Source organism: Trachemys scripta, chromosome 3 (assembly GCF_013100865.1).
Source record: "Trachemys scripta elegans isolate TJP31775 chromosome 3, CAS_Tse_1.0, whole genome shotgun sequence".
NCBI lineage: Eukaryota > Metazoa > Chordata > Testudines > Emydidae > Trachemys > Trachemys scripta.
In genome coordinates this window covers 5,498,515-5,521,910 of record NC_048300.1, presented here as the reverse complement: position 1 = coordinate 5,521,910, position 23,396 = coordinate 5,498,515, and the positions used below count along the sequence as shown (strand labels likewise).

The 23,396-nt window shown below is 47.0% G+C and overlaps 1 protein-coding gene across 1 annotated transcript; it reads left to right on the top strand.

Moving 5' to 3' along the window:
* Nucleotides 1-6,903: 6,903 nt before the first annotated feature.
* On the top strand, nucleotides 6,904-18,568 carry PAX1 (paired box 1). Its single transcript, XM_034766940.1, has 5 exons — nucleotides 6,904-7,229; nucleotides 7,673-8,296; nucleotides 9,913-10,055; nucleotides 11,186-11,405; nucleotides 17,902-18,568. Exons 1-5 carry the CDS (start codon nucleotides 7,226-7,228, stop codon nucleotides 17,991-17,993), a joined length of 1,083 nt encoding a protein of 360 aa, XP_034622831.1. The 5' UTR covers nucleotides 6,904-7,225; the 3' UTR covers nucleotides 17,994-18,568.
* Nucleotides 18,569-23,396: the final 4,828 nt, after the last annotated feature.

Sequence of the window (23,396 nt, the reverse complement as noted above, 5' to 3'; positions counted from 1 at the left end):
ATATGATTAAAGGGGGCAGTGTTCTTCCATGCAAATGAATATCTTGCTTGCTTGCTTTTGTTTCCCGCATGGCCACGCACACACTTTAGGGTCTACCCAGAGTATATTTTAAGATCGTCTGGTCGCATGCTTGTTTTGAAGACTTTATCCCATCTATAAATATTTGTAATAAAACAAACATTGTAATCCACCCGCGTGCCTTTAAAAGAGTAAAATCGTCATCTGTTCAGCCCTCGCTGGTGATCCAGTAATTCATCAGTGCGTGTTTGAGTTTCGGATTATCTTCTTAACACTGGTTCATGGCAATTCGGGGGATTTGTTTGATAGTCAACAGTTTTATCTTCGGACAAAACATAAATCACTTGTTGGCTGTCTTAGATTTTAGAGGTGAGAGGGCGGTAGATGTATTTTAAAACCCATATCTTGAAAATACAGCACAAATATACTGATCGAAAAAGACATCCCTGAAGCATTTACAATGTACAAAGTGCATCTACTGGATGGAAACAACATTATTGTAATCACAGGCAAGCATATCCTAGACACACAAACGCGGTTACATATTGCTTGTATGTGTATATTATATTGACACCAACATACACACGGATGGATAAAAAGACGGAGGAGTACTTGTGGCACCTTAGAGACTAACAAACGTATTTGAGCATTAGTTTCCGTGGGCTGAAACCCACTTCATCGGATGCATGCAGTGGAAAATACAGTAGGAAGATATGAACATGAGAACATGAAAAAATGGGTGTTGCCACACCAGCTATAATGAGACTAATCAATTAAGGTGGGCTATTATCAGCAGGAGAAGAACAAAACTTTTTGTAGTGATAATCAGGATGGCCCATTTCAAACAGTTGACAAGAAGGTGTGAGTAACAAGGGTGGATGTAAATCTTAATAATAGAGGTTGCTGCTAGCTCCGCCCACAATATGTGTAAAATTGCTTCCCTAGCTATTTAGCGAGATGATTGTTTAGATGCGTATGAATATATGCATATCATTATAGGTGTGGAGATACATATATGAATATATTTTGTCACATCAAGTTCATGTCACCTATTTCTGAGAATGGATCCTGGATCCCCCCCCTCTTTGCTGCGTAATAAAACTAGTTCAGAGTTAAAGGTATTATTCTAAAGTAATAAGACACATTTTCCTGGAGCAGACAAATCCTCGCTTCCCAGAGCTTTGTGAAAACAAGAAAGTCTGTTCTGTGCTACACTTCTTTTAAATAATCAACGTTCACAGAGCTGTACAGATTCATAGATCTTAAGATCAGGAGAGACTAGTGAGATCACCTTGTCTGACCCTCTTCCTGGATCAACCCGAGGTAACAGCAAATCATGTTCACCCATCATTTCCAAAACTCTCAGACTGTTGCGTCTGAATTAATACAGAGTGGTTCCATTTTGTACCTTTCTAACTTCCTTATCCTAGTAACCATTTCCACAGGGCATTCCCTGAGTGTCAGCAGCTAATATCAAAGGAAATTACAACACTCCACGTCTTTTTTCCCCTCTCAGTTTGCTGACTTTATGCGGTTTTGATAATAAACCTTCCCAGCCTACGAAATAAAATGAGATGCAAAGAGCAAACCGAATGCTGCGTGTGGACTATTAAGGCCGAATTAAAATAAGCTGCGTCGGTGGATCTGGAAAAGATCCTATATCCGCCCGAAAGAACTGTTTATTGAAGGTAAGACTATTATTTAATACTAATTGGCAGCTCCTCAGCGCCTTCCTCTTCCAATCTGATGTGTTTGTATGTTCAGCTTTTCATCGGCAGGTGCCCTGCGGGATAGCCCCAGTCAGAGGGTAAACACGAGAGCGCTGTCTACAAGAGACTGCAGGAGGGCCAGGCCAACAGGCCCTGCTTCCAGGCGAGGGGGATACCACACCCGCTCCGCGGCACGGGTCATTTATGGAGAACGCCTTACTCCCGTTTAGTGGAAGGGGTTTCACAGAAGGAACTTCGAGTTCACTTTCCCTTTGCAGGCGAGATTTTTCTTTGCTCCGCATCGTCCTGGGTTTTCAGCGGTTGCGTTGCACGGGACCTGCTCACCCCCTCTGCGTTCTGCTCTCTGTGGCAAGGTGCCTCCTGGGTTTCTTTAAACACCGAGCGGCCTGTTTGCTCCCTCTCCTTTAAAGCCCGGACTGTTTCGCTAGGTTAGCCGCTGAGGGTCCCTCCAACAACCCAATCGCCCTAATAGACCCACATCAGCCCCGATCGGGGCTTTCCTCCCCTTAAAGAAGAGTTGCCGAGGAGTTTGATTAAGAGACGTCTGTCTATATACACGGGTGGAGATAGGGAAGCGGTTATGTACATCGGTAGATGTGTGCATTGGGCCGAGAGAGAGAGAACTGGAATGTGATAGATATGCGAGAGCGAGATTGTATTTTACTCTCTAGTTTGTCTCATATAGCATGAGAGTAGATAGATCCTATTTTATCTATTTAATGCATAGATAGATATGTCATAGATCGACTATATTTCTCTCTAAGGATGAGGGCGAAAGATTGATATATCTATATCTATATATGCAGAGAATCGATTTAATCTCATACGACATAAAGACAGACTACATAGAGAGGGAGTAACCTGTAATATATTTCTCTCTCGCGCCATATATACAGATCTATAGTTATATCTGTTACTCTCCTGTCTCAGGCAGGAGCCACTGATTTACAGCCCTGCTTGGAGAACGGTTTATCTAGGTAGCCTTTAACCAATTTAAAACTCTTTAGCTGAAACCAGCCCTGCAGCTAGCGATTGGAGAGGGGTTTTGCAGCGCCTGGCTCCAGACGTTTTGGTTGAGACGGGCCCCGTTTTCGCATGGGAGGGGAGGGGATCCGACAGGTTCACTAGGTTTAAAGCCGCCTGGGTTTAAGTGCTGTACTCGCCTCCGCTTTGTGGGGGTGGGGAGGGAGACGTGAGCAGAAGGTTTCCCCAGCGACTCAGCCTCGCTCACCCCCTGTCCCTTAGCTTTGCCTTCTGATTCCCCCCTCAGACCCCCACCCATATAAGAACCAGCCTTATAAAAACAACCGGGAGCTTCCGTTGACATTGAGATTTCTCTTGGTAATACCCCTGCGCTGGCCAGAAAGAAAGGATTAAAAAGAACATAAGAACGGCCATACTGGGTCAGACCAAAGGTCCATCCAGCCCAGTGTCCTGTCTTCCCACAGTGGCCAAAGCCAGGTGCCCCAGAGGGAGTGACCAGAACAGGGAATCATCCAGTGATCCATCCGCTGTCGCCCATTCCCAGGTTCTGGCAAAAGCAAAGCAAAGTCTATGCGCTAGGGTTGCCCCCGGGGATACACTGGGTAAGTGCCCGTAGGCAGGAGTTTATAAATCCCACAAACCCACTTTTGCTCTTTGAAACGAGGAGAGGTTGGAACACGCACAGCCTCCCGCATCTGGCCCGAGCAGCAGAGGCCCCGATCCTGAGAAACTTTTACCACGCAATAACAAACTGCCACTGTAGGCCCGGGGAAGGAGAGCGGGACTAGCTCCTAGACTCATCCATATCATGTCTCCATTGTCGCTGCTTATTTTCCCGGTATCTCTCTCCTGCCTTTCACCTTCACTGTCATCTTTCCTGTCCGGGACAAAATTACAATTTCCAGCGGAGAGGTGTTCTCTAAACTATGCTCTTCCTAGAAAGTCACTTCCGTGTTTTGCACTGTTATTGGGGTGTAAGGTCCCTGATTTCCTTGCCCAAACCCGGATCAAAGCAATAGTAATGTCAGCAGTCAATTCCTCTCTCCTTCGGAAGAATATACCCAGATTCCTGTACCATTTCCGAAGGGGAGTGAACCGGATCGGCCTTCGCTCGGTTCCGTCCTGTTGAGAACCACTTTCCCTAGCTGGTTTCAGAGCGGCAGCCCTGTTAGTCTGTATCAGCAAAACCAACCAGGAGTCCTTGGGGCACCTTAGAGACTAACACGCATTTCTGCGTGAAACCGTTTCAAGGCTTTCTTCAGTGGTAAATTCGTGTCAATCTCCGAGCCCAGCACGCTTCGGCTGGTTCCGTCTCTCCCACACAGCCCTTTGCTATCCCTGAAATAGCTGCGTTATGTGGCATCTCACAGTTATTATGGTTATTGTATTAGTTGATTTTTATTGTATAATGTATTCTTCAAACGAGCCATCCCCTGCCTTCTTCCCGAGTCTTTGCCTACTTGACAAACTCAATGGAGTGTTTCACCTCAGCGGGTTCGTTTGGCTTCTTTACCTTCCCATTAGGTAAATCTCCGGACAAAAGCGCTGCCCCAAACCCCTGTAAAATCGCTCCCTTCGGTGGGCTGAACTATCACAAATTTCCAACAGAGGGAGACAAAAGGTTAGCTTTTCCGCAGTGGTATTTTGTGTGGCCTCAGACGCTGCTCCCTGCTATAAGCAAAATCTCCCCCCGCCCCACTCCCACCAGAAAAATGCAAGTATTATTATGTTTCGTCTTGTAATAAATGACCATTTGCTACTTTCAAAATGCTAACGGCTTAACATCTGTCTTTTTAGTGGGAAATGTACTAAACCCCGAAATATATTGCCAATCGGACAGTTCGTCGTCCTTCCTTGGGGCAAGTCAATAATCGATTCGTTGGCGATAAGGCCCTGATCATTTTCAAGTATGTGTTCTTCTATCGTGAAAATCCGCTTTACGCATCCCCGATTGTAATCTATCATTTTAGGAGAGAGAGGGTCATTATAAACTCAGGCGCCAAATAGCGTTCATGCGAAAGAAAAGGATTTGCGCCCCGTGTGAAGAAGAAAACACTGACCAGAGAGCTGTACCAAGTCTGAATAAAATGGTCCGTTCTACTGTGAGCTGCCCTCAGACATGACCCGAGAGATTAATGGCGTAGTCATTAAAATAAGTCAGAGGGAAAGGTTCTCTTTCTCAAACCCTCTGATTAGATTTGCTGGACCTTACTCTTTCGATTGGCCACTCCAGAGGCTGTGAAAAACAACGTCCTGCCTAAAACTACTCCGGGAAGCGAAACACTTTGCGAATGAGATTCTGACGTTCAAACCCTTGCATTAAATGTTTACATTGAAGTCAATTGAATTAAAATTCCGTTTAACCAAAACATGATTGGCGGCTTTAGTTTATTTCGTCCTGTTCTGATTAATTTCCTCCACTTTTCATCTCAACCCGGCATGGGGTTCCACTGGCCGATATTGACTCTAACAATCTGTGTCCACACGACGTTTTATTTATCTAGGGGGGAATATACACCTACTCCATCGTGTCAGTGATAACAATGTGGCGTTATCCGTTCTTTCTCCACGCGGTTCATTGCCCTAGACGCGCGATGTCTAGATCGATACAAAGATTATATTTTCTTTATTTGCGCGCCGTGGGGTTCCCCCCGTCCCCCATTGATCTGAAAGCCCCGATCGTGCATTCGTAATTTATTACTCCGCTTCGTATTAATTGACATATTAATATATGCTGCTTACTAGCTAACGATTCTTTTTGGTCAAGCAAGTCAAGGTAAAAGGGTCAGAGAAAGGCTGTTATCTTGCTCCGTTCTGATCTTTTCCATCTGTGAGCCTTTGCCGGCAAAATAACTGCCTCTGTTACACACAGTACCTGACAATCGTCACTTGCTGTTTCGATAGTGGCCCTATTAAAAGCGCAGCGGAGGAGTAAACAGGTCGCTAAACGTGTGTTTGGGTCCCGTGGAATTATGGATTTAGACCGTCCCGAAACTCTTCTATTACCTACCAGCTGGTTCTCCTAGCTATATTCGGAGTCAAACGGGATTTATTGGCTTAAAAGTCATAAGTGCTCCTAAGAACCATACTGAAAAAGATTCATAGATCCGGATTCTGTTTGCGTTTGCAAGCCCTTTCCAATGCGAACGAAACAGCCGCGAAACAGACTTTGAAACCAGCGTAGTAATTAATCAGCGTTTGGAGATTTGACTTTGGTATTGAAGAGAAATCTGCTCGCCTAATAGGCTCTGCGTTTCTTCTGAACTTGGAAAGGCTGGATGGAAAATGGTAATCTGTGGATAGATCTTTTTGGAAAATCATTTACCCATAGCCACTGCCCCATAGCCAAACCTTCCTACCATGTTGTTATGAATATTTTTAAGTACAATAAAATAAAAGACAGTGTTCAGTTTGCATTCTGAACAATTAAAAATGTTACCTAACGATCTCAAAGGGTTTCTGATTCCATTATGAACACACAACACAGAACTCTTCCTTGAGAGTTCCAGCTTCCCCAAATGGATTTAAGTGCACCGTGGGCCAGACAGCATTAGACCTCACTACTTCGACAGACTATTTTCAACCCAAAAATGTCTCCATTCTACTGAACTGATGTTTCAAAACGACCTTCCTCGCCGCAGGTGATAATGGGATTTAGACTGTAAATGTCTGTGCGGCTTTATTTTGTACAGGTCCTGTGTCTACACTGCTCACGCAGGCAAAACCAGTTCAGTCCCTGGGAGTTGTGCCTGAGTGAGGACGGCGTGAGCTGGGTGCGGACAGGTGACATACACTGTGGGGCTTGATCCCCAAACGCTATTGATGGAGAGGCGCCTGCTGGTTTTAGAGGATCGGCCCCTCGGTGAGGCTAAAAATGAACTGGGTGTAATTCCTCAGGGTCACCCGATGTTTAAAGAAATCGGCTGCAAACACCTTCTTCCCCCCTCCCCCCATGCTCCTTAGCAAAACGATTCCCGTCCCAGCTGGGGGGGAGGGGAGGGGAGGGGAGTGAATCCAGCCTTGGGCAACAGAGCCCCGCTCCAGACATCTGTGTCGCTCGCCCTGTTGTTTCAGGAGTAGTTGAGGGAGAGGAGGGCGGAAAGGGGGAAAAGTCCCGCAGAAGCAGCAGCCCTCTGCCCGTTCGCAAGGCCGGGAACCAATGAAATGCCAACTCCGGCGTGACCACCGAGATTGACGTGGAAGACACGTCAAATTGATCTGAGCAAACGGCAGGCTCCTGGACGGGCTAATTTCCCCCCGATCGGATGAAGATCACTTTGGGCGTGAGTCCCCGGCCGCCTTTGAAAGTGTTCCGGGAGCAGCAGAGAGACGGGGGCCCGGAGCAAGGGCAGCCCGCCCTGTCTCCTGGGGAGCCTGGCTGCTGCTCGCAGGCAGCCCCCCTCTATGCATCCGCGCCTGCCCCGGGGAAGACGGAGCCTCCGGCGGGGCGAGCGAGCAGCTGATCGCGCAAGGCGCGCGTCTCTTTGCGGGCGATGGGTAAGGCGCTGCGGGTGGGTTTGATTTCTGCGAGTGGGGTGGGGTGTGGGAAGAGGGGAAGGAGAAGCGGCCAGGCTGGGCTTCGGGCGCGCAGTTTCGCTTTGCTTATCCCGAGGAATGGGATTCAAAACCCCAACCGGGGGAAGCGCACCCCCATTCCCACGCAGGGAGGCCTCGGGCGCAGCCTCCACTCGCCCTCCACCCCCCAGGCACGGGCATAAGGGATAATAATCATCACAATACTCCGCGTCGCGTCCTTTCCCCGACACGGCCCAGGCGTTCCTTTGCGGGATCCAGGGCGTCTCTTCTGTAGGGCGCGGGGCTGCTTGGGGTGAGCCGGGGCTTTCCATGTACCGTGCCGGGGTTAGACAGGCAGAATCTCTCCATTTCCCTTGCCCCTGTTTAAATCTTGCGGTGCTAACCCGTCCCCCCCCCTTCGCTAGAGCAAACCTACGGCGAAGTGAACCAGCTGGGAGGCGTCTTTGTCAACGGGAGACCCCTGCCCAACGCCATCCGCTTGAGGATCGTGGAGTTGGCCCAGCTCGGGATCCGACCCTGCGACATCAGTCGCCAGCTGCGGGTCTCTCACGGCTGCGTGAGTAAAATCTTGGCCCGCTACAACGAGACGGGCTCCATCCTACCCGGAGCCATCGGCGGGAGCAAGCCGCGGGTCACCACCCCCAACGTGGTCAAGCACATCCGAGACTACAAGCAAGGCGACCCGGGGATCTTCGCGTGGGAGATCCGGGACCGGCTGCTGGCGGACGGGGTGTGTGACAAGTACAACGTGCCCTCCGTCAGCTCCATCAGCAGGATTTTAAGGAACAAAATCGGGAACCTCTCCCAGCCCTACGATAGCACCAAGCAGCCTCCCCCGCAGCCAACGCTGCCTTATAACCACATTTACCAGTACCCCTACCCCAACCCCATGGCCTCCTCTGGGACCAAAATGGGTCACCATCCGGGCGTGCCGGTCACCGCTGGACATGTCAGTATCCCCAGATCCTGGCCCTCGGCGCATTCAGTCAGCAACATCCTAGGTATCCGAACCTTCATGGAGCAAACAGGTCAGCGAGCGCAGCTTCGCCCACCGGCACTGCAATGGGCGCTGGGTTTGGTGGGTTGGTTTTTTTCTACCTGGCAGGGGCCCTCAGAGACTCATGGTTTGGGGTGCCCGCATATTGGGGCGCTTGGTTTTTTTTTAGCAGGTGGGTGCTCAGCGCTTTCCCCCTTTTCGGGCACCCAGAAACGTAGGCACCTACAATCACGCGTGGCTTTTGAAAAATCACTTTAAAACGTATATAATAAACCCGGGCGAAACAATCTCTAGACGGGCTGCATAAATAACCCCCGTGCATTTAGGGCGGATCTGATGGGCCAGCTGGAGCAAAACAACCGACATCTTGAACTTTTTATGAAAAATGTGGAAAATATTTTCGTGGGGATGAGAGATTGCCAGCCACACATCCCGAGCTCCGAATTCCACTCACCCCGCTCCAAAAAACCAACCCCAGCAAATTCATATCTCGATGTCCTTTTGCCAGATCTAAGCAAACGTCTCAGACATTCATCTGGTTCCTTGTCAGAAATTTTCCTGCCCTCTTAGCATTTTTAAAAGAACTTTCTTCTACCCTCCTTCTTGATTAGAAAATAACAAATATATTGTAATTGTCACACTAGCTAGAATGCATCCTTCAGTAGTGATCAAAACAAATGATTACTATAAACACGATACCAGGCAGATCTTGGCTGGCAAATTGGATCGTGGTCAGGGTTTTTTAGATTTCTCTGTCACGCTTTATTTATACAAACCCGAATTGAATCAATTAATACCCGGTTCCACTTTTGTTCTGCTCACATCGTTTGGGGAAATGCCCTCCTTTGATCCTTTCAAACGCCAAAGGTAAATAAATCACCCGCATGCGTTTCTGTCTGGGAATTATAAAACGATATAAAATTTAAATTATAAGAAAGCCTAAAAGTTTCCTAGTGAAACAGACAGACTTTTGGGGGAGGAGAATGTGTTTAGCTGAATTGTAAGCAAAGCTGGTCATAATTTAGGCCATCAGAGTTCGTGTTTTATGACCCCCCCCCAGTCTTTTTTTACTTCGTACACAGTTTTCCTAAGCAGGGAGACGAATTTGAGACGCTAACCTACTGCCCCGGGGTCCTGCTAACGCCTGCGTGAGCGATTGTCACGTTTATACAGCAGGCTCCCGAATGCGTATTCGCTTCGGATTCAGGCACATTCTGGAGCCAGAAAGAATTTTCAGTCTGAAAACTGGATTCTGTCTGTAGCCTCTGGACGACGCTGTTTAAATAGGGACATCAGAGTTTTATATTAAAGGCCAGGATCTTTATCGATCGCAATTTTGAATGCTTCTCATACAAAACTCCAGCAATTGGCCCGTGTTGAAAATGCCTCCTAGACAGTGCGATTTTAGCCAGTGACCAACCTGCCCTCGGGCAGTTTCTGAACGAAAACAAAACAAAACCTGACTCGATGCTGATCTCCTTGTTGGCTTCACCCCGGAGCAGGATCGGAGCCCTGCGCGGCTTTTCACAGCGCTTAGAGATCCCGGGTCATGGGATAGGACAGCGAGGCGGGTGGCTAGGTTGGGATGGTTCTAGGGAGGGTCTGAATGCGGATGAGTACATCTCCTGCGATCTGTTCCCATCCCAGGGCCTCTGGCTGGGACAGAGGGGTCTGCCTACCCCCCCAAAATGGAAGACTGGCCCAGTGTGAACAGAACGGCCTTCCCTCCCGCCCAGGCAGTCAATGGGATTGATAAAGCTGCAATAGAAGCGGACATTAAGTACCCTCAGGTAACATCTTCCAGTCAGGCGTTTGCAGTTTGAGGGGGAATAGCCGTGAAGAAAATGGTGTGTGTGAGAGAGAGAAAGGGAGGGGTAGGGGGAGAGATTTTGGGATCACCCCTTGAAGGAAGATTGTGAATTCGAATTGGGAAAATGTTTGTGCAACTAAAACTGATGCATTTAAAGCATCCGATTGTGTGCGTGTGCACATACGGGTCCACGCACACACATGTAAACAGATCGCGAGCCGAGGCTGTGAAAATGAGTGTGCAATTCATAACTTTACATTTAAGACACCAGATTGTGTGAGTACGGTGGCATACACCAGAGCATAAACACAGACGTAGATGCCTTAAAAGGAATCAATTTTGGTTGAACAATTTTTTGTATCACCTCAGCTCAGAATCGGTGTGTGTTTACACGGGCATACGTAGGCGTGTGTATCCCCCCCACTGTCTGATGCATTGAATATCTCCATTGTAATTGCATCAATATTTTCATAGCCCCAGCTGGAGATTTCCTTAGGTTTTGTTGTCGTTGTAATTCAACATTTCCCCCATTTTCTGTCCCCGCCTTCCCGTTCCCTCGGGTAGTCAAAGAAATCGAATCCAAACGATCCGTGGAATCGCATGGTGGAAAGGGGCTGATTTCTGTCTCCACGCCTGTTACTCCGTAAAAAGAAAAAGATGAACCGAAGCAGGCGATGCACAAATCTTTTGCCACCCCCGGTGCTCGGCAATCATAGAATCATAGAATATCAGGGTTGGAAGAGACCTCACCAGGTCATCTAGTCCAACCCCCTGCTCAAAGCAGGACCATCCCCAACTAAGTCATCCCAGCCAGGGCTTTGTCAAGCCGGGCCTTAAAAACCTCTAAGGAAGGAGATTCCACCACCTCCCTAGGAAACGCATTCCAGTGCTTCACCACTCTCCTAGTGAAATAGTGTTTCCTAATATCCAACCTAGACCTCCCCCAATGCCATGCCGTGATCGCAGAGGTAGGGGCTGTATCCACTGAGAGGCAGATGTGTAACCTTCCAGGGGGCAAGTCACCTTCCGATCCCATTCCGGCCTCGGCCCCCAGCAGAATCCGGGTTGTCTGTAATTCCTGTAACAGCCTCTCTCCCCTTCTCTCCGCAGCCTGCCCCTGGCCTTTCCACCGTCGGCAGCTTCCTCCCAGCCTGCGCCTACCCCTCTTCCAACCAGCACGGAGTTTATGCTGGCTCCGGGGCGGGCTACATCACCCCCGGGCACCACTGGCAGGCGCAAAGCAGCCCCCTGGCTCACCACGGGCCCGGAGTGACGCTCCCCGGAGGAGAGCTGGGCACCGCCATGGCCTTCAAGCATCCCGCCCGAGAAGGTAAGGGGGCTAGAGAGCCCAGGAGCGCGGGGGATGCGGAGTCACCCCCAGGCCGGGTGGAGAGGGAGGGAGGGAGGGAGGGAAATCTTAGTGACCTGCCTGGTGACCTGAGCACTTGATCCTTCGCTTCTGCACTGCCGGGCCAGCCTCCCCGCCCCGCAGCCTTTGCTCGCCGAGGGGCCTGTGGAGAGACGCCGGCTGGGGTCGTTTTGCACCAGCCACTTTCCTCTCCCAGCCACACAGGTGGCAGAATATCCGCTGCCACTTCCCTCCCGCAGGAGAACAGAGTGTGTCTGTCCCTGCAGTGACTGACTGAGACCAGGGTTCTGCGCTGCAAGTCCAGCAACTCCACAGAGCCCTTCAGAAACCCTGGGAGCGGGCTGTTCCCTTACACGCATTGTGTAGCTACAGAACAGCATCTAGAGAGAGACGTGCCTGTAAGATACATACAGCTCTATGGAACATTCCCACGCTTTACAAAAATGCTCTGTGCTTGAGTAGTTATATACCGGCCCCGGAATGGACTGCTGTGTAGAGCAGTGATATCAGTAAATCAATCCCTGGACAGACACAGATTGATCTCTTATATATAAAATATAATATAATGAATAATATCCAAATAATATTTTGTTCCATATACATATACGCGTGTAATATATATAGCTATATGGACATTCCCATGTTTATTCAAAATGCTCTTTGTTTGCATAGTTATATAACATCCTCAGAATATATATCTCATATAGCTATAATAGAACATGACTACGTTTAATATATGTATATATATTGTCTATTACACTATATAGCTGTAATGGAATATGTCTGTTTGTATATATTAGATATATAAATATAACAGGCATTTTTATTATAGCTATATAGTGTAATACACAATTATATATGTGTGTGTGTAATATAGATATATATAGCTATAATAGAAATGCCTGTTTATATATATATATATTACACACACATATATATAATTGTGTATTACACTATATACCTATAAAATAACATACTGATGTGTGTGTGTATATATATATATATATATGTATAACAGGCATTTCTTATATATATATATATATATATATATATATATATAAATAAAACACACACATATATAATTGTATTTCACGCACATGTGTTTATCTAGAATTTGTAAAATTACATGTAATATAGAACTTTTAAAATGAATAGATACAATTAGCCTGTGGAAGAGAATAGCCGCTCTCTCTCTCTCTCTCTCTCTCTCTTTGCCTCGGAAATTGAGTTCTATACTAGTTCATAAATGCAGGATCGGGCCCTAAACCATCAGATTTTTCATTTCTCAGTTGTGCCCATTGGAGGCCCGGCCCAGCAGTTTTCGTATCTTTCCATTGACTTCAGCTAGAGTTGGATCGGCCCTTGGATTTTAGTATTTTGGAGGGTGGAAAGCTCAAAGACGATGTGGAGGAATGACCTGCTCTTTCCTTTTTATTCACGTTAAAAAAAAATGACAAATAGGTATAATGAGCCGTTTCATGCGCTTAGCTGGAGCTGGGCAGCGTTGAGTGGGAGCCAATATTTGGTAGGAAACAAATTATAAGTAAAACGCGCTAGCACTAGGATAATTTTGAAGCTGTGAGTTAGGATCCTTTCCTATCAAATAAAACCCTTTTAGGTGCTGGCTGATAGTCACTGCAGTGTACAGACTCCTAACAGTCACATTCTGCTTGTTACTTTTAAATGCAAGTGCTAAGTTTAAAAGGTTGTTTAAGTCCTAGCACTTCTACATTTTTATGGAAACCTGAAAATACATTAAGAAGGTTCCCCCCACTCAAGGGGCACCTACAATCATTTCAGATTTTGTCCTTGCTAAAATATCTGCTAGTTCAGAATCGTACAGCCCTTGCGCTCAAACATACTTCATATTTGTTACCAGTAAAAACACAAAGATTCAACGTGGAAACCATTCTTTCCTCTTAATGTTCAATCATGTGAGATGGAAATCTCAGAGGAAGCAGAACGATCTGGGGCAAAAATCCAGCTTTTAATTCTTTAAGACAAAGATTTCTTTCTTAGAGGTAATTATCTGCGCCTAGAGTGTGCATTGTAGGCAATGAAACAGAAAAGAAATGTCCCAGTGATATGCTGTATCATATAATAAATACAGCGAAGTGACAGAGGTTGAGCATTAAAGACATTCGTTTTTAGTAATAATAATTTTAGCCATATTAAGTAAGTATTTTTACTGGATACCGCTGACCATAAATCTTGCCGAAGTGCTGGTGGATAATCGAGATCTAAGAAAGACACACTCTTTCAATGAAAATGACTAACATTATAAATCGCTTATACTAGTTATTTTTCCCCCCTCAGGGAGTATTTAAAGTAATATACCATAGGAGTATAATAAGCGATCACATGTTTCTGATTGGAACACGTCTCTATACCGTAGTATATTTTTTAATGTTGAACATTTTTTCTTCTATTAATCACATCGGTCCATTTTGGGACGTTTTATTTCTTTGATATGTGGTTTCAGTTAAAAATGCTAACGCATCTGTTCCGCTTCTATTCTTTGCGCTTTGTTGCCTTGTACATTAAAATGTCTCGTCTTTTTTCACATTTGCAATTCATTTTCCAGTTATCAGCTAATGTATGTATTCCTGTTTTAATGTACGACCCTTAACCATTTTTGCCTAACTAATGTAGCCTTCTGAGAGTTACAACCTCATTATTATCGTTAATAATGAGTGATTGTGTACAATAAGGGATAACGATTAATAGCCATAAAAGGATTTTTGAAAAAGAAAGAAAGAAAGAATTTTAAGTATCTTTGCCCTTTCTAGTTTGACTAATTTTTTGGTATCTATCTATCTATCTATCTATCTATCTATCTATCTATCTATCTATCTATCTAATGTATTGTTTATCAAAATACAGTGTGTGTGTGTGTGTGTGTGTGTGTGTGTGAGAGAGAGAGAGAGAGAGAGAGAGAATCCTTCAATTTTAATAAAAAGTATGACAAACTCTTTAAACACCTCAGAACGGAGAGTATAAAAAACATCCCTGCAATAACTTCCTATATCTCATGTAAGTTATTTTACTGGATAAGTAATGATTGACTCAACTGAGATGTGTCCAGGTAGACACACACAGTCTCTGACACTCAACCCTCCTCCCCCACCCCACTTAACTGCTATCCAGCAAACAAAATTCACTCATCTAAACAGCGCGCATGCAGCTAGTATATTTCGTATATTCTCAAGCTAGCTGCGACCAAGAAAGTTTCATTTTACCCTTATATAGCGCCGCTGTAATCGTACCAAACCTGGTACTTTGTCTGGCTGATCCGCTTGGAAACGTAAAACAAATCAAAAGCAGTAATTGAAAAGGAAGTAGATAGATTTATTTATGGACAGATTTTCTATCATAATAATAATCAGTGAGTGCTCAGCACCTTGGACAATTTGACCATTACTGTATTTAATTAAACCTTTTATTTGATCATAATGAAACCCCAGCAACTCGAAGGCCTGGGAAGCTCTGCCAGGGACCGGAAGGAATAGTGAAAGATCTGGGCACCTCCGGCCCTGTAGAAACAGGAAAAGGAGGAGAGAAGTATGAGTTGATCACAATTAACGCGCGGGAATTTCCCATACACGGATTAATAAATCTTATTCAGAACCTACAGATTTGCTGTTTGTAAAAGACCCACTTACATTTGTGCAGGTTCTTATTGCCTGTGTATTTATTTTGTTCCCATTCCAGAAATAGGAACCATCCATGGTCAAAGCCGCTCCTAAACCTGTTAGGTGCATCCCAGAGCCACTGGGAGGTTAAAGAAGCACCATTACAATCAATGTTACCCATTTTGACATCTCCTCCCCCAATTACAAGTCTGCGGTCCCATTTCCAGGCTGTTTTCCGACCATTCTCATTTCATACCCTGGGAGAGATCATCGATGTCTATTGAAATCGGACTGCACAAGCCCCCCACATCAGCGAGGGTGGGGTCAATTTCTTGGAGGGATCGATCCGTCTGGGGGCTGCACAGCGCTTGGGGGAATAAATACTGGTCAAACCAACCCAAACGTTGCCTTAAACCAAAGGAAACGCAGCGCCTCCACCGTGAGCGTCTAAACTAGATGCCATGCCAGGCCTTCGCAAACGCTAACCACGGGGTTGATTTAGGGCCCGATCCCGCTCGCCTTATGCGTGGAAAGTCGCTTTAGCGAGCGCATACATCGCAAGGGGCGCTTAAAGCCAGGGAAGGCGAGGGCCTGACAGCAATATCCCCTGGTTTACACCTGCGATTCGGGTTCTTTCTTTCTTTCTCTCTGTCTTTCGATACATACCTGCCTCTGGGGTCGGCCCTGTCACCTGTAGGACTCCCCGAGAAGGCGGCGTAGCTCCGTCCAGGACTGGCCGCAAACGCTTGGGGCCCGATCTTGCTTGTTTCAGCCAGATTGAGTCTGGAAAATGGATGCGTTTTGCAAAAAAGACCCCCCTTCCGCCCCCCCGCCCCCAGGAAAGCAGCAGCAGATTGTGGTAGCCCAGCGGCCGATCGGGCTCTGCTGCCCTGCCCTGAAGGGGGTATTTGATATCTAGCCCAGGGCCCGTTAGGAAGGGAATGTGTCTTGTGGCTTGCATTGAGTTGCACGTCTCAGCACAGCCGGTGGGACCCTCGCACCGCGGAGCGAAAGTGGAGTCCAAGCCTCCGCGGTGCGCGAGATCGAAGCGAATTAAAACAAGCTTGTGCCGGGAGGGGGAACATGCCACAGTTTGGAAAAAAAAAAAAAGGCAAATCCCCTCTCGTCCCTCCAGACGGGCCGGGCTCTGGCGTGCCCCCAGCCCTGCGAGAAGCCAAGCGCTGCAGGCGCGTTGGGTGTGAAGCTTTCGGCCCTCTATCGAATACAGATGTGTGCGGGGAGAGGGGAACTGAAGGGGATTTAACATACATCTTCCCCACGCCACAAGTACAGCGCGCAACCAGGAAGGGACCCCCATAAAGGACCATAAACGACAAGAAGCAAAGCCCCCCCCCCGCCCAATCTTTGCCGGCGGTTCCTCCATCGGAGGTGGAAAAATAACTCATTTGCTTCTAACATAATTGTGTCTTCCTAGGCAGAGAGGCAGCAGTCGCTTAAGACTGAGGGGCGGGAGAGAGGAGACAGCGACCGGTCACTGACATAGTCACTGCATTTCTAACAAACTTGGGGGCCCTTCCAAAATCGGGACAGAGGGTGGGGGGGTTATAGGAGCCTATTTAAGAAAAAGACCCTAAAATAGGGACTGTCCCTATAAAATCGGGACATCTGGTCACCCTAACACACACACACACACACACACACACACACACACACAATAGCAGAGCAGGCGCTAAAGCGCGTATGTCCCTGGGGTTGAGCCAAATCTCCGAGGTGGATGTTTACAACCATCAACCGGGAAGATGACTAGTCAGAAACCAGGATTAAAACAGGAACAGGCTTCATTCAGTGCACCCGATCGTGTATTTCCCACTCGCTTGCGAAACAGGAATTGATCAGCCATCCATTGGCAGCCAGATGGGGGACTTGCTCTTTTCTTTCAGATGGGCTATGCCTTGGAAGGTGGGTTATTTCAAGCCCGGAGGCTTCAGTTAGTGCAAGTGAAATTATGAGTCTACTAAAGGTCTTGGGAGGAGACTTGTCACTGGTTCAGGGCAGAAAATGTCTCCCTGGCTTGCAGGGAAAGGGAAAGGTTCTTAGAGGATTTTTAAAAGAAATGACTAGCAACTATTGATCAACCAGTGTGTGAATGTGAAATTGACATGGCAGATTCTTTGGGCCATAGGTGAGCAAACATACTGCCAGTATAAAGCGAAACTAATCAGGTTCCATATGAAGTCTCAGGCTACATCTACACTACAGGGGGGAGTCGATTTAAGATACGCAAATTCAGCTACGTGAATAGCGTAGCTGAATTCGACGTATCGCAGCCGACTTACCCCGCTGTGAGGACGGCGGCAAAATCGACCTCTGCGGCTTCCTGTCGACGGCGCTTACTCCCACCTCCGCTGGTGGAGTAAGAGCGTCGATTCGGGGATCGATTGTCGCGTCCCAATGGGATGCGATAAATCGATCCCCGAGAGGTCGATTTCTACCCGCCGATTCAGGCGGGTAGTGTAGACCTAGCCTCAGGCTTGGTCTACACTAAACCCCCAAATCGAACTAAGGTACGCAACTTCAGCTACGTGAATAACGTAGCTGAAGTCGACATACCTTAGTTCGAACTTACCCCCGTCCAGACCCGGCAGGCAGGCTCCCCCGTCGACTCCGCGTACTCCTCGCGGCGAGCAGGATTACCGGAGTCGACGGGGAGCACTTCTGAGTTCGATTTCCTGCCGCCGAACCAGCGCGGTAAGTATAGACAAGCCCTTAGTCTGATGCCACGTAATGAAACAAACAGAAGTGTTACAGTCAATGCATTAGGAGTATGCCAACCTACTTGCTTCTCTTTCTTTCCCTTGCTGCAGTTGTGGACAGAAAACCTTCCAGTCCCGTAGGCAAACCTCAAGAAACCCTAAATAACATACATGGACTTTCTATCCCCGCCTCATCTTCCTAGAGCTTGCAATGAATCATCGGAGAGAGGGAGAGTTTTGGATCAAACACCGGCAACTTCGAAAATGAAACAGAACCTAAAAGCACAACTGCATTCAAAGAGGCGCCTCTGGAGAGGAAGAGACTGTGTTTGAAACAAGCCCAGGCAATAAAAAGAGACAATGACTTTTTAATGCACAAGTGAATGAGATCTGGACATTCATTGACCCTGTGCCTTGAGTGAGTGATTTCCTCAGTTAAGTTGGAAGGTGGTAATGGGAGAGAATCATTTTCTTTCTTTCTTTCTTTTTTTCTTTCTTTCTTTCACACAAGAGATCTCTGGATATATAGCAGTCACAGATTTTTCACTAGATCTACCACCACTGTTCATTGCTTATGATGCCATAGACTTTATCCTGTCACTCTGATGTGCATTTACTCTAGAGAGGATTCATTCAGTGTCTCCAAGGCCTTAGCCCAAGGATCTGTGCTCTGAACCGGTTTCTGCCCATGGATAATGTCTCTCTCCCAGAGTGTAAATGGACAAATACGCAGCAACATTATGATCTATTTTTATAATAACAAACCTTAATAAAAAGTGACTACAACCGAGGCGCGAGCTTGGATTCCTTCCCTGGGGCCCGCGTCTTCTCTTTGCACAGCAGCAGAGCGTGGCCTCTAGTCGTGCAGGTCTCCTCCAATCCACTGGAGCCACAAGTGCCCTATTTCTGCTCCTCCTGAAGAAGCTTCACCGAAAGTGACATCTTCCCATGCCCTTTGTCCAGTCTGGAAGCAGCTCGCTGCTAGAATCAACCTCCGGCCAGTTCTAGACTGTCTCTCTAAAATGAGTCACTTTGCATTCATTGTAAGGATGGTTGTGTGGTTAAAAGGACTGAACTGGGGCTCAGGAAACCTGCGTTGATTTCTCAGCACTGCAACCAGCTCTGTGCGTGGCTCCGGGCAGGTCACTCAATCTATTTAGATTGCAGGCTCTTTAAGGAAAGGGCTGTTTCTTACTGTGTGTTTGTACAGGGCCTACCACAAAGGGGCTATCAATGTGGTTGGAGCCACTAGGTGCTACCCTAATACATGTAATAACCCTAAGGAAGGACTGAGGTCCAACTGGAGATTACAGAAGGTTGCAAAACCTGGGAGATCTTTGCTGACCTTGCACTTGAGTATAAAGCACAGGGAGAGAAAAGAAAGAGTATTTTAAATAGGGGAGAGCTCCGCCAGACTCACATGATATTTGTCACACTAAACAGACTATAGTTTACAGAGAGGAGGCCAAGTGGAAGGCAATGCAATTACATCAGAGAAGTATCTGGCCCCATGAATTTAGTTAAATATATCTTAATGGCCATCAGACCTCCTGAAATTGATCACTATTGGCCATATTTAGTTCCATGGCATGTCTATAGATTTAAGACTGAGCTAGAATTCAGAATGGGAACTGCTTCAGAACAGAAGAACGATAGCAGCACCCTCAAAGCATGAATAAAATGAGTGTAACCTTTCTCAGACAGAAGAGTCCAAACAAAACATCACACCAAATAAAGCTAATGAGATTCTTCCTGGGAAGGGAAATGAGAAAGATGCGTACCCTCTTTCTAGTGGATCTCTCCTGCAGACACGTGTCTTGCATTTTGGTGGTCTGTGATGTCACACGGGCACTTCTAGTCCACATAATTAAAAACTCATTACAAAAGATGTGTAAGAAAATAGCCCTGATCCTCTAAAGCATTGGTTTCAAAATAAACACATGTAGTGCTGAGTGAAAGGGGATTGCCAACACTGAAAACCAAAGGCCTTTATGCACAGACGTACAGGGCAGGCAGCACCAAGGCAAAGACAAGCAGTGTAGAGCATGTAGGGAAAAGGAGTGGGTGTCAGGAGACCTACGCTATGTCTACACTGCATTGTAAACCTGGGTCTGTGGGACCTGGGCTTGTGGACTTGGTGCTTCCAAGCCTGTGCTTGAGCGTCTACACTGCATGGTAAATCTGGGTTCACAACTGCTGGACCCAGTCTCAGCCATGTGAATATGTCCACACTGCACTACACAGACCTTCTGACTCACGTCTGCAGCATGAGCGGTGTCCACACTGCAGAATGACACGATTTGGACCTGGGTCACAGTCAGACTTAGGCACTGACACTCCCACCCCAAGCAGGGTCTGAGAACCCAGGTCTTGAGCGCTTGCTGTCCCGAGTCAGACTGATGTGTGTGTGGACAGAATGGGGGCTTGGGCTCAAACCTGAGTCAGATCCCTGGGCTTAGTGGGCAGTGTAGACGTACCCCTGGAGTCTATTCCTGGCTCTGTCACTGACCTTCTGTGTGACACTGAACAAGTCACTCCTACCCTCTCTGTCTTGTCTAGTCAGGTTGTAGGCTCTTAGGGGCTGGGACCTTCTTTAACGATACATTTGTGCAGTGCCTAGCGCAATGGGACCCCAAGCTCTGCTGTCATATAAATAATACTCAGGTTTCCTCACGCTGCCCCAATGATCTGCCTGAATTAAAGGGAAAGCCCCCACAAGGGGAAGGATAGCTCATGCGCCATGTCCGTTCAACTCTGGCGACTTTAACGAGGCTGCCCACAAGGTGTGCTGGGTAATGGGGACTGCCAATTCCAATGGTGCTTTTAGTGGCGTGAATACCTGGGCCCAGATTTTCAAAAGTATTCAGCTGACGGAAGATGCAACTAGGTGCCTAGTGGGATTTTGAAAAGCACCTAAGTAGGCTAGGCACCGTGCTCCCATGGGAGTTAGGCATCTATCTGCATCTTCAGGTGCCTAAAAGCTTTGGCTCTCTGCATATGGATCGCCCTCCATCCCACACAGAAGGTGAGGCTCTGCCTCTTGTACCTCTCCATGGGGTCTATGAGGACAGAAACGGAGGGGCCCGGGTGGGCTTGGGATGGGGAATGACCAGCCCCATATTGGGTGGAGGTGAGGCTGCAGGGAAGCTGTATTGCTTCTCCATTGGCCTGGGGCTGTATTACCTTTTCCATGAAGCCTTCTCCATGGAGGGCATGGGAGTGTGTGGGTGGTAGCCAGGAGAATTCATGGGATCCCAGCTCCGCAGAAGTTGCACTGGCAGGAAGCCGGCACCACCAAGCTGGGGAGCAGAGGTCTCCATATGGATGAGCTTGGCCTCCCTGTGGTCCCCTTGGACCTATGTGGACCTCCCCCTGGTCCCCTTGGACCGAGCTGGACAAGTCAGGGACTTGTGGCAGGCCCCAGAACTTATTGAGCCGGGGTAAATCCTGCCCCTACCAAGGACCATTGCAGAGTCTTCCTTCTTTCATCTGCCTCTCGCTGTGGGTTTTACCCCCTTATCAGCCACCCCAGCTCTCATGTGCTTCACTGTGGGCTTTGAGATCTACATGGCCCCAGAGGAGCACTGCTGTGGCGGAGATGAATAGATCAAACTTTGGTCTTGTTGGAGCTGGGGCCTGATCCATTCATTGTTTTGCAAATGAAGCCCAACGGCTTATGCTGGCATCACAACTGGGTGCCCGTGGAAGGACTTGAGGACATGCCCGATGTGCTCACAGCAGCCTGAGCCATGGAGAAGGCTGGTGACTGGCTGGCTCCTGAACATCATCTTGCCATTCAGCTTCAGAAACTGTGAGTTACGGTGATCCAGCCTGGAAGTGGCAAATTGGCCAGGCCCTCGCCTGGCAGGAAGGGGTGAATTACTCCCTGGTTTGAGCAATTATTCACATAAAGGTGTCACCTGCACTGTGTGGTCCCGGAGACCCAATGTGCCAGAGGAAGGTGGGAGGATCACTGTCCCAGCACTGCAAGCCACAAGCATTCAAAATCACGAGTCAGGCCTCCCAAAATCAGGAGACTGGCTTAACAGTCAGGATATTAAAAAAATCATAATTCGTGATTCATTGGCTTCTGCTTTCTGAGCCTTCAGGCCTCACGCTTTTGAGCCTTTCTCCAAAGCCATGAAGGTTAGAAACTTTTTTTCTGTTAGATGAAAGCTGAGATTTGCATGTGATCACATGGCTTCTGGGGCTGGGGTGTTAAGGAAAACCCAAATATCATGAGGCCTGTGCTACAATTGTGAGAGTTGTGAACACTGTATGTCCCTTTGGCATTCATGCAGGTCAAGATATGCCTCATGAGTTTGTTCCAGTGAGCAAATATGTAAGTAAATAAATAAAACATTCTTGGCTTGCTCCTGTACTCCTAGCACATCCCAAACCCCCAATGAACTGGTTGGCTGAAGCCCCATTTTGGCAAGGTACCTAAGCAGGTGCATTTAAAGTTAAGTACCCTGCTGAATTGGGACTTGAGGGCAAAAGGCATTCAGGATTCAGCCCTAAGTCAGCTTACCTAAAACACTGAAAAAATAAATATACTGGGCAAAGTTTTGCCCTCAGATATGTGCATGCAATTCCCATTGAATTCAAAGAGTTCTGGGCATGCTTTGCATGTGAGAATTTAGCCTATGAATGAGGCTAATCAAAATTACATTTATTTTAAAAATAAACTGAATTACTTTACCACATCCTAAGAAATTTGCTAGTCTTAGATCACTGAACCGTCAGAGAGCATTTTCAATGCACATGAAAGGCAAATTTTCTGAGATAAGGCAGTGGTGGCTGGTTCAAAGAGTTTTGGCAACTCTAATTGTTGAACTAATTATTAGCAGATGGGTACAATTTTTTTTTACATAAACCTTTACATCTTAAATTCTAAACGAAACTCAAATGTTTAAGCCAAAGAAGAACACTGTCAAAAAATGATGGTTACAAAATGAAGGAAATGCAGGTTTTAAAAGGACACCATCTACTTGAACTCCAGTTTCAAAAAATGAATGAAGAGGGTTTCAAGTCCTGTCTAGCTGAGATGCATATCTGGCCCCCTATCATCACAGTGTCTGATTGTTTAATGCGCTTATCCTCACAACACCCCTCTGAGGTGGGGAAGTGGTACTTTCCCCATTTTCTAGCTGGGTAACGAAACGAATGGGGGATAGATGAAAACCTACGATAGGTAGCTAGAGTGCACAGGGATGTGTCATTTCTGTGTGTTCTGGTGAAGCCTTTGTAGGAGGGTCCAGAGTATCTTCCTCCAAGATAATTTTTTACAAATATTTGACATTTGGTGAAATCTGGTCCTTTCCAAAGGCAAATATTTGCTCTTCAACTGTGTTTTCCATGAACCCCGGAGAAAAAGTCCCCAAGACAGGAATGACTGAACGGTATCCAGAGAAGGGTGAAATGGATTGCAATCCAATCCCCCTTTCAGTCTGGTGGTAGAAGGTTCCCAAGAACACCTTCCAGCCCATCAGCAGTTGACATCCATGGACTTGTAAAGGCTAGTTTTGCCACCAGACGGAGCCCCTGTTTTTCCAGATAGGTAACAGCAACTTAGTGCAAATTGCAAGGAATCTTAAATATAAATA

Coding starts and splice junctions, on each gene's coding strand:
- PAX1 (XM_034766940.1), top strand. Junction 8,297..9,912: donor AACCTTCATGGAGCAAACAG/GTCAGCGAGCGC, acceptor TTCCCATCCCAG/GGCCTCTGGCTGGGACAGAG. Junction 11,406..17,901: donor CAAGCATCCCGCCCGAGAAG/GTAAGGGGGCTA, acceptor CCCTTGCTGCAG/TTGTGGACAGAAAACCTTCC.